The 17,176-nt window shown below is 38.7% G+C and overlaps 2 protein-coding genes across 4 annotated transcripts; both read right to left on the reverse strand.

The window, feature by feature from the left end:
• Positions 1-7,410: 7,410 nt before the first annotated feature.
• On the reverse strand, positions 7,411-10,051 carry pou4f1 (POU class 4 homeobox 1). Its single transcript, XM_016488467.1, has 2 exons — positions 9,568-10,051; positions 7,411-9,250 (listed from the first exon to the last, which is right to left on the reverse strand). Exons 1-2 carry the CDS (start codon positions 9,688-9,690, stop codon positions 8,267-8,269), a joined length of 1,107 nt encoding a protein of 368 aa, XP_016343953.1. The 5' UTR covers positions 9,691-10,051; the 3' UTR covers positions 7,411-8,266.
• Positions 10,052-11,174: 1,123 nt separating this feature from the next.
• On the reverse strand, positions 11,175-16,749 carry obi1 (ORC ubiquitin ligase 1). Of its 3 annotated transcripts, XM_016488461.1 has the most exons (7): positions 15,273-15,291; positions 14,862-14,928; positions 14,269-14,404; positions 14,054-14,145; positions 13,485-13,706; positions 12,841-12,929; positions 11,175-12,652 (listed from the first exon to the last, which is right to left on the reverse strand). In XM_016488461.1, exons 2-7 carry the CDS (start codon positions 14,883-14,885, stop codon positions 11,536-11,538), a joined length of 1,680 nt encoding a protein of 559 aa, XP_016343947.1. In that variant the 5' UTR covers positions 14,886-14,928; positions 15,273-15,291; the 3' UTR covers positions 11,175-11,535. The 3 variants fall into 3 exon arrangements, with proteins under 3 accessions (XP_016343947.1, XP_016343944.1, XP_016343945.1); XM_016488458.1 differs by lacking the exons at positions 14,862-14,928; positions 15,273-15,291 and adding an exon at positions 16,604-16,749; XM_016488459.1 differs by lacking the exon at positions 14,862-14,928 and having other exon boundaries at positions 15,273-15,466.
• Positions 16,750-17,176: the final 427 nt, after the last annotated feature.

Here is a 17,176-nt window from a genome sequence, read left to right on the forward strand (position 1 = left end):
GCTGAACCACACATCTCATGAAATATTTAATGTGCTCGGGAGTGACCGACCTCTATTCTCCTCTCTTCTTCTTTTCAATTCATTTTTTCCACCCATCTATTCCACTATTCCTGTCCTGTCAAGTTCACTCCTGTCCTCGGCCTCATCCTCTCCTCCACTGCATCCTTCGCCCAGCAATTAAATCATTAATGCCTAAAAACTTTACTCTTCACCACAGCAAATCAAATATAACATCTACTGTTTATGACTAGGGCTGTATATGAAAAGGTTAATTTTATGTTGAAAATTAATACATCTCTTTCACAGTTCATAATGACTATGTCTGCCAAGCTTGAAAAAAAATTGCATGAGTCAATTACTCAGTGATGGATTCATAAAGAGTTACTGAATCAGTGTTTTTGAATGAATTGGTTTAGTGAATGATTTAGTGACTTATTCATAAAGACAGACCATGTTTTATTCCTTGAATAAATCACTGTGTAAACAAATCATTTGAGTAAATGACTCAATGACTCACTTATAAATACAGTCACTTGTTTCATTCCTTAAATAAATCGGTGTTTAAACGAATCGGTTGCGTAAATGATTCAATGTCTCACTTATAAAGATAGTCACTTGTCGCCACCTGCTGGTGAAACAATGTACATGCAAATATAACTTTAAATGAGCATGTTTTAAATGAACTGTTTTATATTTTAAATACATTAGCATTCAAAAGTTTGGGTTTGCTCACCAAGGCTGCATTTATTTAATCAAAAGTTGACAGTAAAACTGTGAAATATTATTACAATCTAAAATAAGTGTTTTCTTTTAAATATATTTTAAATTATTTCTGTGATTCAGAGCTGAATTTGTTCAGCGTCATTAGTCTTCCTGGTCACATGATCCTTCAGAAATCATTCTAATATGCTGATTTGCTGCTCAAGAAACATTACTGATTATTATCAATGCTGAAAACAGTTTTTGCAGCATACTATTTTTTTTGTTGAAACATGATGCATTTTTGGATTCCTTAATGAATAGAACGTTAAAAAAATTATTAATTTTAAATTGACTTTACAGCCATGGTCACTGTGAACTGTAGTTATATTAAAAAATATCTGTGTGAAGATTCTTCATTTTTTTAGTTCCACAGAGAAGAAAAAAAAAGAGTATATAGGTTTGTTTTTATTCTTGTCTGTTCTTTTTCCTAATTTCATCCCCTCTCCATTCTCCTTTCCAAACATTTTCTTGGAGTGCTCATCTCTCATCTGTTCTCACATGACCTCCTCTCATTTCCTGTCCTCTCTCATCACCATCATCACCATCATCATCATCATCATCCTCATGTCTGAGCTCACGTCTGTGAGGCTGCAGTAATTCTGATGTCACGTCCACCTGCTGACCTCAGACTGCAGGACATTTCATTCCTCTTTTTGCATATGGTTGGGCGTTCTAGCACAGTGCCACCAGATCTGCGGCCGGTGTCTTGTTTAATCAACACTGATGAATATTTGATGGTGTGGTGGTGAGCACAGGGGTGGCCCAGGCCACTTCTCTCATTATCTACACACACACATGTATGCACGCACTCAGTTTCCATCTCAGCTGACTCAGACACACGCTCACACATGGCCTTTAAGCCACGCACACAACGTTTCAAACTTGCACTAGACTCAGGCTGATGAATATATTCAGTCATTCATCGGCGGTTCAGGCTTATCCAGATTGAAATGTGACGACTCAATGAGTTTATAGTGACACAGTGTTGGCCCGTCCTGTCAGATCTTGTTTGGGATATGTTTCATGCATAATGTATCGCATTAGGGCTATCTTTACCTTTGCGTGCAGACATCTGTGATCGATAAGCCATTCATTGGGATAAATGATCAGCTGCCTATTTTTCCCATGTAGAGATCTGTGGAAGTTTCTGCTAGAGCTGTTTGATGTCATTCTACAGACAGTAATGCTTGATAATATCATCAGTGGTTTAGCAGAATTAAGCAAAAAGATTAAATAAGATGGATCTTAGATGTAGTGACATAATTTGGACAGGGTATTATAATTACTACAAATTATTATATATAAAAAAAATTATATTAAATATTTAAAAATTACGCTATCTATCTATAATCTGACTATCTATCTATCTGTCATCTATCTATAATCTGACTCTATCTATCTATCTATAATCTGACTCTATCTATCTATCTATCTATCTATCTATCTATCTATCATCTATCTATAATCTGACTCTGTCTATCTATCTATCTATAATCTGACTCTATCTATCTATCTATATGTCATCTATCTATAATCTGACTCTATCTATCTATCTATCTATCTATCATCTATCTATAATCTGACTCTATCTATCTATCTATCTATCTGTCTGTCTGTCTGTCTGTCTGTCTATCTATAATCTGACTTTTCCTCTCGCGGAATTGATTTACCCCGCGCGCCAGCATCAGTGGTGCGCTCGGTTATTAATGGCATAGAATTGCCGCCATACTATCTATCTATATATCTATCTATCTATCTATCTGATTTGAAAACTGATTTTTGTACATTTAGAAGAAAATTTGTTAATTCATAGCTTAATGGAGATCTCAAATACGACTCGCTTGAGTAGAACGTTGTCTCAGATCTCAGATGTTTCTCCTAAAATAAAAACAGACACAATTGAGACAATTGTTATGATAAAGTGAGAATATCGACTCAAATGTATTTGTTTAGATCATTTGGTCTTGGATGAGAAAGGTTTGAATTCTTGATTGGTATCTGGGCAAATCTGAGCACAGTTTGAGACATTGTTGAGATCTCGAAAGAAGAGACATGAGACACTACTGGTGTCCTTTTCTCAGAAAAATCTGACAATCTCCACAATTGTCTCTATACTTACTTGCTTATTTATTTATTTAGTACATTTTCTCAGATAGACACAAATGAGACAACTGTTAAGATAAAGTGAGAATACAGAGCTATAACATTTATTTGGATAGATCATTTGGTCTTTGAAGAGAAATGTGTCTTCAACTGAGTCCTTATTGATCTATTTTGACTGTGGACTTTTACAAATCTGAGTACAGTCTCTCTCACAGATCTCTTTCGCAAGGAGAGACGTATGAAATTACTGGGGTCGTTTTATGAAAGAAATCTGAAAAGTAGGAGCCTGGAGCAAAAATCTCCATTTGTTCTCAATGCATCTCATTGCTGTCTGTAGGAGAAACCACTGAGACACCTTTTTTTTTTCTTTCCTAGGAAAGCATGTTTGCTTTTTTTCTTTCAAATTGATTTGAGATGTATAATAACATCTCTAACGTTTTCTCCACACTGTCTTTGTGCAATCAAATGGCTTCAAAACTCCATGTGAAGGGCCCATTTGTAAACAGTGTCACCCAGAGCTGGTTTGTAAATATCTCCACGCTTTGGTGAAGAGGGATTACTGGAACAAACGATGAACTCCAGAGGCAAAATGAGGATAATGATGAGGGGCGAGTGTGTTCAATAGAAGGTCATAAAGTGCAGGGCCCGGGGCCATGAGAGCGTTAAAGAGACAGGATGAGAGAAAGCACTTGACATTTATACAGCCCATCATAAAGAAACAGACTGACAGCTACTCTAACAACCTAATGGGAGAGTCGGATCAGCCACAATTCTCACGTGCTTAAAGCTATAGCTGGATATTGTTTGGCAGGAACCTTGCTGGCTCTTTAATTTCCGTCAGTTTGTTCTTGAAGGGTGCGTTCGTTTCTGAAATCATCCTGTCTGTGACAGAGCAGCATTTGATGCACAGATAAATGCCGAGAGCCGAGCAGGTTTTGATCTGCATAAAGACTTTAACCTCTATTTCCTCTCAGCTGAGGGTTTGGAGGGGGGTCAACCTTGCTTATCAAATATTTTTCAACTTAAATGACGGATTTATTAAACAAATAGCTTTTTGGTCTGACTCTGAAGCCCTTGTGATTGAAACAGGCCGTTGTGTCAACAGCCTGCCTCCCCTCATCGCTGGCGAGATGCTGAAGGTCACTGAATAAATACAAGTTGGAAATGAACACAGATCCGGAGGATTCGTTCTCCCAACCCCCTGTTTGACATTTCCGTCCACGGGCCATCCTTCATGGACATTGTTATAACCAATACAGAGCCGTGCATTTGCTCTGTGTGCACGTGTTTCCCATAAAACAACCTGCTTTGGTTGCTATACAGTGGACAAATAGTCAATTACATGTTTAAAATATAATAATAAATGGTTAATGCCATCATATAGTCCTATATAGATTATTTACTTATTTAAATGTCTATTTTTATTTTTTTACTTAAAAATACATAGTCATTTATCGTATGAATAACAGAAATGTTGCATATAAAATAATTGAGTTTTCTTTAGTAAAACAACTTAGATTTAAGTCACACAAATTTGATCATTGTAGGCCAATAGGGAGGCTCTCCTAGATGAATCTGAGGTTAATCGTTTACTTGATTAAGTTCATGGATTTGATTTATTCTGCTCAGTTAAAAATTTTTATTTTAAAATAATTCAAATCTACATGGGTTAAATCCTGCAGAAATTAGGTCATTTTAATTTATTTTTTAAATTAATGTATTTTTTATCAAAAGTTAGAAAGGATACTAATGATCACGGTTTTATCAAACATTCTCGCTGCTCTATTAATTCATGCATTTAACCATGTAAACACCTGTACAACAGCACAGCTCACGTCTTTAACTTTCCCCAGTTGCTCCTGTTTTTTCTCTTTCACATCCATCCGCAGTGTTTCTCTTTTTGCCTTAAATGGGTTAGCCGGTGTTCTTGTTGTCGCTGTTTGTAGCACCTGAACTTTGAGGGTGGGAGGCTGTTGAGTTGTGTTGATGAAGTATCTCTTGATTAATAGATCCATGAGGCAAACCGGCTGACATATGGCTCATGAAGCAGCTGGGATCTGTACCTGCGGCATCCCCTCCGGCCATTAACATATTAGAGGCTTTAGTGCAGGCAGAAAGACAGCAGCACCCTAGAGCTGTTTGATATAGACTCTCAATAATGCATTACTCTTCAATCTGCAAGGGAGCTGTTCGTGGTGCTGAAATATGGCGCTTGTGCTTTTCGGTGGCGTCAAACGCAGGCAAAATGTAGTTTCAGAGGAAGTTTTAAATTAATATAAAAGGGAGGATTAGCGAAATGGTGCCTTTTGTGTTTAAAAAACTCCTACACGGTTTAAAAATATATTTAAATGATCGAAATGTTTGGATAAATGATTATAATGTCTGTAAAAGCGAGCTGTTTCTAGCTGACTTCACTGTTAAAAAATATTTTCGTTAAGGTAAATTATTGTAGTCAGGTTGATGCCGTGATATTAAATAATTCATTTGACTTTAATAAACGAGTTAATTTAGTTCTTACCATAAATACATTTTTAGATTATTTAGCAAAACATTTTATAGTGTAAGAAGAAAAGTCGATCTCAAAACTGAACTCCAAGGCAAGCCGAATGAAAATACAATAGCAAATTCTAATTTCTTTGAAATATTCGTTTGTAGAAATTGTGACAACATAGAAAACAAATTGAAACTGTTGTGTGCATTGTCGGATATAAGCTAAAGCTGAAAATGAAAAACCTGCTCTCTCTTAATAAGCTGTCGCACCAATAAAGCGTCGAATTATTAATGCCAGTCAAATCAAACGAGTCATTCTTTCCCAAAGAAAATGTCCATATACTCACTGCGTTCTTCTCTTCGTTGCCAAAAGCCAAACAGTAGCAATAAATGTTTCTTTCTCCAGCAGCACTGCAGCTGCGACCTGCTTTCATCAAGTGCTTCCCTGAAAACCCCCGATAGCTGTCTGAAAATATTGCATTTTATATCAGCAAAGCGCGATTAATATTGCATCACCTACATATAACATATCTTTTTTAAAGGCAGCGAAATGTAAAGCTCCCCACCCCTTCCCCCCCCCCCCCCCCCCAAGACACTGTTTGGAGACGGCCTGGTCTCAGGCTTCATTAAATGTTTATTGTCAGAGTAAAAAAAATTGTCCTCTTTTCCACAGCCTTCGCTTCTGGTTTGAGGAAATAATACGCAGAGTTTCGTCTGATATATTATAGGCAGATATGGAATCGCAGAATTGCGTTCAGATGGAGATCTAATGTAACGCTCATGTTACCTCATTTAGCAGACACATGCATGGCCAAAAATGCCATTTGTTTGACACACTAACATCCCATTAGGGCGCCGATAACAATTACCGAGCTTTTTAATTAGTGTCTTGTTGTATTCCGTTTATTAATTTTCCAAACCACAGAGCATGAATTATTTAATAAACCGTAGTAAGGGTATTTAAATGTAATACTCAAGTAGAATCATGGCCGAAATAGTGCGACATTTATTAAAAAGTATTACTAATATTATTTTTGTTATAATTACTGTTTATTATTATTATCATTAGAGACCGTCTTGTCTCTTATTTACTATTTTGTCTGCAATGTGTTTTGTTAAACTGAAGACATTTTCTCGTTAACAGTTAAAAACTTGCATTTCGTGGTAAGGACCTGTTTTTACTGGTCTAACGGAATGCACGGTCTAGACTGAGAATTCCAGATCATGGAAATGAAGAGAAATAAAATGTATAAATAATGCATGTTTCCAGAGTAATGACTGTATATCAAAGATTTGCGCTAAGGAAGCCAATCAAACCACTGTAAGAGAACGAAAGAAAGAAGGGAGGGAGATATGTTATTGGATCGATTTTCTCTTTCAAAACAAACGAGGGTTGGGCTAATTTTTTGCGTCATTGTATGTTAATTATATATTACGTTTTAAGTATGGCATAAAACTTTCTGGGTCCATCGTTTCGCCGTTTTTTTTTTTTATTAGTATTTAACGAAAACTTTATGTAGGCTATTTTAAATTTAATTGTGCAGAGCACTATTTAAAAAAAGAACAGGTGTAGATAGTGGGTGTGTGCTGATAATTTTGAATTTATAATAAAAATACATATATTTTTAATTTTTCGTTGATGTGTAAATGTAAATAATAGGCTGAATATGTCTGAGAACGAATACAATCCAATACACCTCAATGACAGCCTCGACTTTGATTTTCCATCGTTTATTGAGAAGATTGCCGGGACTTGTGTCCCAGCAGCTGGATTTGGCTTACAGAATGGAGAAAAGTTTGGATGATAAGACGGTAAGACAGCAGACTTTTGGACAGGTGCACAGGTATGACAGAGTGAGACGTCTCGTGACGCGCACGTGGCCGCTGTTTGTAAACATACTTGTGCACAAAATAAAAATCATTACAACTTTTTCAGGAACAATTAACACGACAAACAACGTTGTGTCTTTATGTGAAAACAGGCATTAAACAGTGACTTACACCATCCACAAAGGTCTACAAGTAGATACTCTATGTAGTGCTTGGTTTTTTTTTTTTTTCTTTCAATGCATAGAATGTTTGCACTGCAAACCAAAGTCTACAAACCAACGAAATTATATTTTAGGACAATTTTCCTTTAGAATGTAAGTATAATCATCTTTATCATGCGAGTTAACTAATATCCGCAGAGGAAGAATTCTGATTTGCCGAAATAATCATCATAATAAAAAATAAACAGAAAATAAAAAATCGGGAATTGAGTTTTGCACGGTGAGCAAGTGTCATCTGTACGTATATTCATATATACAAAAGCATTTGAATATATCTAACCAATCTAAATAACAGTAGGTTTCAGTGCAATTTCAACAAATACGAGCGGTGGTTGCCACCTTTATTATTTAAAAGGGACTCTGTATAATTTTCTTTTCCTACTGATTTGTGAATTCATCAGAGCAGACCTTTGAAACACTGCATGATCACATTAGTTCATCAGCAAGACTGTGAAAAGGGATCTGCTTTGAACACATTTAATAATCAAAAATATAGCAGTTCCGTGTACGAATGAATAAATACACACATATGCCGAACATAAATAAATACATAAATAAATAAATTAGGATAGAGTTCAACTATGAGGTAATCCATCAATGGCTGTTTTTCGTCATTCATCGCGGGGAGGGGGACAAAACATAAAGCTGGGTGTATCTAAGTAGAGTTGAACCGCAGAAAAGCAGTTCATCTGGATTACCTGTTATTTGCATACTTCACATTCACCAGTACAGTGAAAAGAAACACGAGTTGTGAAAATAAAACGGTACTAATCAAGAGCACACGCGCATTTGAGCCAAAGCGATGATCCTTGGTCCCCAAAAGTCAGTTTCGTTTTGTTTTCTCCTAGAAGTATAGTCCATCAGTGAGCCGCGGAAAATTTCAACCTCTTCTGTTTTTGTCTTTGGTTGCAAAACCATACTCGCACCACGTTCTTTTTGAGCTCCAATTTCTCGGCTATAGCCGCGATTTTCTCCGACGACGGCCGGGGCTGCACCGCGAAATACGCCTCCAGAGATCGCTTCTCCGGGGCCGCTATGGAGGTCCGCTTGCGCTTCTTCTCACTGCCGTTGTAAATGTCGGGTTTGCTCATTTTGTCGCGCTGGGCGCCCTCGGCCTCCTCCAGCCACGCCTGGAGGATGGGTTTGAGCGCGATCATGTTGTTGTGCGACAGAGTTAGAGACTCGAAGCGACAAATGGTACTTTGGCTCAGGCAGCCCACGCCTGGGATCTTTAGGTTGGCCAGCGCGCCCCCCACGTCCGCCTGAGTCACCCCGAGCTTGATCCGCCGCTGTTTGAAGCGCTCCGCGAACGCCTCCAGCTCCCTCGGGTCAGTGTCCGAGTCGTTAATGGAAAGCAGTCCGTTGTTGGCGAGTCCCGACGCGCACTGGTGCGCACCGCCGTGGTGGCCATGTAAGAGGCCGTGGTGCGTGAGCGGCGAGTTCATGTTAATAGCAGCCTGGTGGGACAGGTGGGTGAGCCCGTGCATGTGGGAGTGCGGGTGGGCCGACGTGGAGATCAAGCCTCCGCCTCCGCCGCCTCCTCCGCCGCCTCCGCCGGCCCCCTCGTGCGCGCTGGGCATGAGCGCGAGTGACGGCGAGCCGATGTGCTCCATGAGGTCTGGCGGCTCCAGATTCTGGTGGTGGTGGTGGTGATGGTGGTGGTGGTGGTGGGCGAGTGGCACGGTGGAGCCAGACGAGCATGGCACGGTGTTCATCGTGTGGTACGTGGCGTCGGGCTTGAACGGGTGACTCTTACCCTGGGACACCGCGATGTCCACGGCCGCCAGAGCTTCGGCGCGGGCCAGGAGCGTCTCATCCAGACTGGCGAAGATGTTGCTCTGGAGCTTTTAGAGTCGTAGAGACGAGGGGGAAAGTCAGAGAAAGAGAAAGAAAGAGGAGATGTCAGCTGGGAAATAGTGTCAACACATAACACAGAGAATACTCCTTTTAAGAGGCTTCCAGTCATAAAAATGAATACAAAAAGGCTGAAGCCTGAGCCTTCAGTGAGCATGCCTTCAGAAAAGATCACAGGCGTGCAGATGATTGCTGTGGAACACATGAAAAAAACATTAAGGCGGTGTATGCGCCTCCAGCGCTCCTTCTCGCGCGCGCAGGAGAAAAACGCGAGAGGAGAAACGCAGAAGTTTTGGAGCTCGTTTACCTGTGGAGTCTGCAGACAGGCTCTCCGGATCGCATCCGAGCTCGAGTGCAGAGATGTGTACTTGTGCTCAGGTAAGCTGGGATGCATGGCGAAATGAGGCTGTTTGCTGTTCATGGACATCATGTTTGCGCGGGATCCAGCGCAGATAAAGTGCGCGAAAAGCAAAGCGAGAGTCCGGCGGCGCCTCTTCTGGCGTCTCACAGCAGTCAGGCGGATGCGGTAGCGCTCGGCTGCTGATGGTACAGAGGAGATGCCCGCAGTGTGTGTGTGTGTGTGTGTGTGTGTGTCTCTCTCTGTTTGGCTGTGCTGTGTGTGGATGAGGAGCGCTCTTACACCTGAGTCCCTCACATCTCGTCCGGCAGCCTCGCCTATTCTCGCGAGACGAGCGCGATTGACTCTCTTCTCCTCCTCTCCTCTCCTCTCATCTCATGTCCTCCTCGAACTGTAAATCGGCCTAACGACGGTGAGGAGGGCTTCCTTCCATACCTGTGGATTCTGCGCGCATGCGCGCTGCTGCCACCGATTTAGAACGTTGTGGCTTTAAACATTGTGACAGTGGAACCGCTAACATTCCATATGCAAATGAGGGCTCAGCCAAATTACTTTTTTAATGTTTTAAAGCACATTACATAAAAAATACGTCCAAGACAATCTTTTTAAGATAATTGTTTAAGATAACTGTTATAATTGTGTGTGTGTGTGCTTTAATAATATTAAAGTGTTTACAATCCGCATAATTATTCTTATATGAATTAATAAAATCAATTCAAATCTAAACAGGAAATATATAAATATAGATAAACAGGGAAATAATGTAATCAATTTAAGTTTATTTTAAAAATCGTTTGCATGAATAAAAACTAATAATAAATTGTGAATGTTATTGATGTCGTATTTGTTTTGTTTCAGTTTCAGAAGAATTTGCAAGCCTGGATATTTATATTTAGCTAATGTTTAAATAAGTAGGCCACTGGCTGCACCGCGTTGATTTATTAAGCAATCATGTTTATATTAAATAAAATAAACGGAAAGAAATACGAATAAAAACATTCGTAAAGATATAACGAAGATCGTTTTAGACATTTCATATATGCATACATTACAAAATTACGTAAATTGTAAAATTTCTAGACATCAAAATATAATCTGTGCTCATGTCAATTTCAGAAGCGGAATTTGTATTTGAATATTTAAATTTCGCTCACGTTAACGCGAGTCATAGTAGCATTGTCTTGATTGATTACGCAACTTTAACTATCATGTATATTTCACTAAACTCTAATCACGGCATGAATTTTTAATCGCCTAACGCTTCTAGTTGGCGCTAATGAAGTGTTAATTCACTAGCATTAATTAAGACTGAAGGAGTATTCCGGTGATGACACAGGAATAATTCACCATTAAACACAGAAAGACATGTTTTTGCATGCACTATTAAAATTATGACAATTACAGTGTTTGTCATAACACTAAATCATGAAACTACTTGAAAATGAAACCATACGCATACAACAGTGTTGTTTTATTTAGACAACATCCAAATACAAAAACATTTGCAGAAATATTTGAAAAATAGAAAATGACAATATTTTCAAACCTTATGCCCAAATATCATTTATTGTCTACAGAGTTCAAATACAGAATTATTCAGATGCCACATAATTCTGTACAACCACAATTGAAATTCCATAGGAAAAAAAATCTGTTTAATTTCAAGAGAAAAGCATAGTGTTAACACCTTATCCCCTCGGGATACTGAGAGTTTTTTTTTATAACATACAGTAACATCATCCAGCACACACTGCTGTCATAATAATAAACAGTGAAGCAATTTCGTAATAAAAAGCCCTGATGGAAAAGAAAGGCTGTTAAATCTCGTTGAACCCCTAAAAAGTCACTGAGAAGTAAACCCACTGAATCACATCAAAATGGAGACCATGCTGGAAAATACTTGAGATGCTTCTGCTTCTACTTTAGTTTTGAGAGTTTCGATGGACTGGAGATGGTCAATCCTGGGGGACACTTGCGCTTGGTGGGCTGTGTGGGATTTTCCACCATAACTCCAGCTCTGTCACTGAACTCAACAACTGAAGCCTCTTCCTCAGAAGCAGTAGCAGCATCACAATGGGTGGTCTCCTGAGTCAAAGATGCAGTCTGGTGCTCTCTTGCTGTTCCAGGATCAGCCAAGAGGTTGCTACAGAAATCCAGTTCTGGAATTTGGGTGGCATCAAAGTCTGGAGATTGTGATGAAGATGATGATGCCAGAGGAAGGTGAGAGACCCGACTGCTGGAGCTCTCACCTTCAGCCATCATAGAGTCCAGCTCAGAGATCTTGTCCAAGTACGCTGCATCCATACAAGCTTCGCTGTTACCCACAGGGTCCTTGGAGCGCTTGAACTCCTCTCTATTTTCATCCAAACGGGGAAGATCAGGTCCGCAGTCCATCCAGCCTCCACACAAGACCTCTTTGTTCAAATTCACAGTGGTTTTCTCACCAAAAGGAGCACCTTTGTTGACTTGGAAGGATCCTGGGCTTTGGTTGACTGAGGATGAGCTGGTTGGGCCCTGGCAATCATCAAAACTGAGTCTTCTCAGGTAAGTGAGAGGTTTGAGACCTAACTTTCGGTCGCTACAAACCGCAGCAGGACTCTTCAAGCTCAGAGATCTGAGAGCCGAGGAGGGCGTAGAGGGAACCGTAATGTCTTTGAGTCCATCGTTCCGTGGAGTCAAGGTCCCTCCTAGAAAACCTACCCTTTGGCACACATCAGATGTTGTCAGGAGGCACCCATGGTTGTTGGGAAGCTCTGAACACTTTCGGTCCAGGTCTGTGCAAACAGAAGTTTCTTCCATTTCACTCAGGCTCCTTCGCATCAGGGCGATTCTTTCAATCCCTCCATTTTGAGTCCCTCCAGAGGCAGCGTTTGAACAAACACTTTCTTCAGACTTAGGGCCGTCCCTCTGGTTCTGGGCTTCAAGCTCTTCGATGTATTTATCACTGCGCTCCAGGGCTCTTTTCAGCTGCGCCACGTCCCGCTCATACTGATGAATTTTAGCCTCAAGAGCTGCGACTGTATACCTGCCAAACCTTGATGTAAATTGAGACAAACCACAAATAAGAAATTTTGTACATCTGAGTTACTAATACTTTGTAAATATACATAAGTAGTACCTAAATAAATATGAATAATTTATTCGTTGTTGTAATTTTTTGATCTAGCTTAAAATGCAAGTCGGTACACCATACCAGCATTACATTATGAACATTGTGCTTACTTTTGAGGAGATCTGCTGTCCACTTCGGCTTTCAGGCGCATATTTTCCTGGATTAAGTCAAAAATTTGGGACCGCAAAGTTTTGTTAGCCTGAGGGAAAGAAACATGTTGCTTTCAGAATAGTTTCTTTTTTTATTTTTAAGCACAGAACACAAATAACACCATTTCTCATATTTCCAGCGGTCAGTGAAAATTCATCTAGATATATATATATATATATATATAAAATCTCATTAAGGTTTTCTATGCACATTTAAATAACAGTTATTATTATATTCATATTATATTATTTATATTCTTTTATTAAGTATGCACATTTTTTATCCATTATTAAAGCCACAAATTTTTAAATAGTTTAATAATGGCAAATGAGACATTAAATGTCTCACATTAAAGAAACAATAAACACTTAATTTCATATATTTTCCCAGAATGCACTACAGAATATTTGAAAACCGAAAATGTGCATTATTCACAGGAATAATGAGAAATAACAGAGGAGACTGCAAATTTAAAAAAATGACACATTGACCAAATGAGCAGTCAATGCATAGTATCTTAAAATGGCTAAATTATGGGATTCTATTTATTTATGCACTATTTTGACCCATTTTATTGTATTAAAAAAAGCAATCACATTCATACTTCTTTTAGCCTTTCGAGGTCCTGTTTGACCTTCCTGTAGAGGTCATTGGCAGCTCTCAGCTTATTGGCCGATTCCTCCAGAGCGCTCGAGTCGACAGTACTGCTTTCACTCTGAGGAACCAAGACCGTGCTCGGTTCCACAGCCGTCTTGAGTTGCATCTCAAGGCTCAGGTTTTTGCTTTTCAAGTCCTCGTTCTCTTTCAAAAGGGTTTCGATTTCATCCTGTAAAACAGATGATTCATAAGCTCAGTGAATGAATCTTCCTGGCTTTCATTGCATAGCTAGGACAATTTCTTACTGGCACATTGTGTTAAAACAAGTGTTAAGTCAAATTTGGGGTCCCGTGCCTTAGTATGTACTTAGTAGTCTGTCAGTTATGATGAGGCCCAGATGGAATGGACCAGATTTTGTTTAAAATTTTAGCATTTATTTTTGGAGGGAAGTCTGCAGAATTTTGTGGTATGGATTCAAACATGGCAAAATGGGTATTCCACTCTAAATTATACAGGAAATGTCAACAGAAAATTGTGTTCACCAAAGCATTTCATTGGGTGTTTGACTAGAAGTACCTCGTATTCTCTTAAAAGCAGCTCCCCTCGAGTCTTTCGGAGGCGTCTCTTCACAGAATCACTCTCACTGGACTCAAAGTCAGTTGTGGCTCCTGTGAACACATATACAAAGAGGAAGACATTTAATCACACTCATCATCCCACAATAAAACTTAGTTCTACAGCTTTGCATTTCAAAAACAACAATATATGATTGTGAGGTCCGCTGACATTACCAATGATTTCTCTGCAGGGGTTTTCTGGGGTGATTGCCACTCTACAGGTGGGACACTGACTGCTCTTCTCCAGCCACACTTTGATGCAATTGGAGCAGAACACATGGTTGTTGCAACAAATGACCGGCTGACGGACCTTTGAGGTGTAGATCAGAACAAACCAACAGGTAAATGCAAAGTAATGACTGTTAATATTAAATCGTACAGGATCATTAGAAACAAACAGGACAGAAAAAAACATCATTGCGAATAAATAACCAAATGCCTATTTAATTACAATTATTTGCTTGATTAAATGTTTTTAACACAATATTACGATGCACACGTGTATGTATATTTATTCCTTTTTTGCTGTTTATCCCTGTAAAACTGCTCTGAAACAATCTGTATTGATTTGTATCAATATATATATATATGTGTGTGTGTGCTATGGCATAGCATGTCAATTTTCCCATCCTATCTATGTAAACAATTTGCCCTGCCCACCTTAAACTCACACCATTCAGATCAAGTGATACATGGCAAGTACTGTGTTTGCAAATGTTTTAAATAGATTGCAGTGACTGAATCTTAAACAACTTTAACGCTCCTACCTGATCTGGCCCATTTGCTTTCATCACTCTTTATCATCACTCTGTGAATATTTCAGGGTTTCAATAACTACATCAAATGCAACAGTGTACAGTCAGAAGCAGGCGTTTAGACGAGTGCTGGCTGGTCTTTATTGTTGGTTTGTGTTTTGGGAAAAAAACAAAAACGGGCCTCAGTATGTTCTACTGTAGAATAACTATCGCTGCTTTAAGTTATTTACACTATTATTTACACATTATCTTCATTAATGCACGATAAAAGAGCGGTGCATTATGTTAGGTATAAATGTAGGCCTGTAATATAAACTGTATAATTAAACAAAGAAGAAACGTGAAGTTCACGCACACACTGCACGACTCGGTGTGTGTACTTTCTTCTGTCGTGTATTTAAAGTTTTTTTGAAAGTTTGTTACCTTTCCGAGGCAAATCTGACAGGATATCGGTAAAGTCAGTGAAAGAGTAACGTTTTGAAAACTTTGCGCCATGATTTAGTCCTCACATGACAAACATGCTCCAAAACTCCCTCCAACAGAAACAAAGTAACGAGCAGCGCACGCGACTACGGCAAGCGAAGAGTACTTAACTACTATAACGAAACGCGTCCTCCGTAGAATACTCACTGCGGTTAGCTTTGTTTGAAGACTTAAATTATAAATGCGTTTCTCAAGTAACGTTATTTGAACAAAGTTCTTATGTAATAAATCTTGTTTTTATTCTCATATTATATCTCATATTTTCTGTTAAAAAAGAATGGTAATGCATGCTTTCAGTAACCATTAACAACAATAACAACAACAAGAAATAATAATAATATATAAAAGTTAAAATTATTAGTAGTAGTACTAGTAGATAATAATAAGTACATAATTAGATTAGTGGATGTAATATTAGTAGATAATAATAATCATCGTCATCGTTGTTGTTCTTGTTGGTGTTGGGTATATTTTATGTATATGGTCAAATGCAAATGTATTTACACTTGGCTGAATTGCTTAAATCACAGGCTGATGTCTGAGTGATCAGATTGAGATCCATTTCAAAATGTGTCCTGAAGAGCATTTGTCATGAATGGGATAGCTGTCTGATGAAAATATGCAAAATAATGTATAAATTAATCAAATGTCTTATTAGCAATTAAAAAGCCAATTTATGTGTGTTTTCTAATATTTAAAATACTTTTTGATGTATTAAAAATTGTGTTTGTCCCTCCTGTTCTCTGGATGCATCTTGCCTCTTTGTTTCAAGAGTTTCATCACAACAGTGCAAACCTTTATAGGTTTTACTTCATTTTTATTTGATCTCATAATTCATTGGTCATTGCCAAATGATGGCTTTATTATCCCATAATGACAGACCCAGTGGCTGAGCGCTTGTGAGATAACTTCATTAGCATCGAACTGATGCAAAACAATGTTGTACATTGATTGCATCAAGCGGACTATTGGTGCTGCGACTACGTTACTGTCATTTGTTGTAGGTCTTTCATGTCAACACAGCGCATGGCGACTTCACTTTGTCTAGACTGTTCGCCAGTAGGTCTGAAACTCAGAATTAGACATCTGCATGTAGTAAGAGAGAATTTGCGTGCGTTTGTGAGCAAAGGCCAAACTGCTGAGCATGCGCTTACATAATAACATAAATTTGCCTTGTTTTCTTATTTTTACAGAGCCCCTCCCTCCCCTTTTGTCTCCTGTCAGTGAGATCAGCATCTCAGAAATACACACAAAAATCGCTTGCTACTCACTTCATCGTTCATAAGTGGAACAAGAGCTGTGTCAACAAGAGACGTCCATTTCATCACCAAATCTCCAGTGAAATGAGTCATCCAGCGCAGTGAAAACACCTCATCACATCAGCCTACAAAAACACCCATCCCGAGATGAGAAGCTCACCATTTCTGTTGTTAAGAGAGAGGTATGAGTTGATTTGCATTGCTGATGACTCATTTATTATATTAAACCCTGATGTTCCAAAGTTTGGGGTCGGTACAATTTTTTAAAGGGGTCATATGATGTTGCTAAAAAGAACATTATGTTGTGTATTTGGTGTAATGAAATGTGTTTATGCGAATTAAGGTTAAAAAAACACATTATTTTCCACATACACTCTTAAAAATAAAGGTGCTTCAAAAGGTTCTTCAAGCGATGCCATAGAAGAACCATTTTTGGGTCCACAAAGAACCATTCAGTCAAAGGTTCTTTAAAGAACCATCTCTTTCTTACCTTTTTGTAATCTGAAGAACCTTCTTTCGCCACAAAGAACCTTTTGTGAAACAGAAAGGTTCTTCAGATGTTAAAGGTTCTTTATGGAACCATTT

This window comes from Sinocyclocheilus anshuiensis, unplaced genomic scaffold (assembly GCF_001515605.1).
Source record: "Sinocyclocheilus anshuiensis isolate Anshui unplaced genomic scaffold, SAMN03320099.WGS_v1.1 scaffold1391, whole genome shotgun sequence".
In the NCBI taxonomy this organism is placed as follows: Eukaryota; Metazoa; Chordata; class Actinopteri; order Cypriniformes; family Cyprinidae; genus Sinocyclocheilus; species Sinocyclocheilus anshuiensis.

Bases quoted from the DNA above. Each gene is read 5' to 3' on its own strand.
- pou4f1 (XM_016488467.1), bottom strand. From the start codon at position 9,690: ATGATGTCCATGAACAGCAAACAGCCTCATTTCGCCATGCATCCCAGC. The intron at 9,251-9,567 runs GTAAACGAGCTC...CGACTCTAAAAG, and splicing joins CCTGTCTGCAGACTCCACAG to CTCCAGAGCAACATCTTCGC.
- obi1 (XM_016488458.1), bottom strand. From the start codon at position 16,684: ATGACTCATTTCACTGGAGATTTGGTGATGAAATGGACGTCTCTTGTT. The intron at 14,405-16,603 runs GTGAGTAGCAAG...TACACCTCAAAG, and splicing joins TTCCACTTATGAACGATGAA to GTCCGTCAGCCGGTCATTTG. The intron at 12,930-13,484 runs GTATGAATGTGA...TCTTTCCCTCAG, and splicing joins ACCTCGAAAGGCTAAAAGAA to GCTAACAAAACTTTGCGGTC.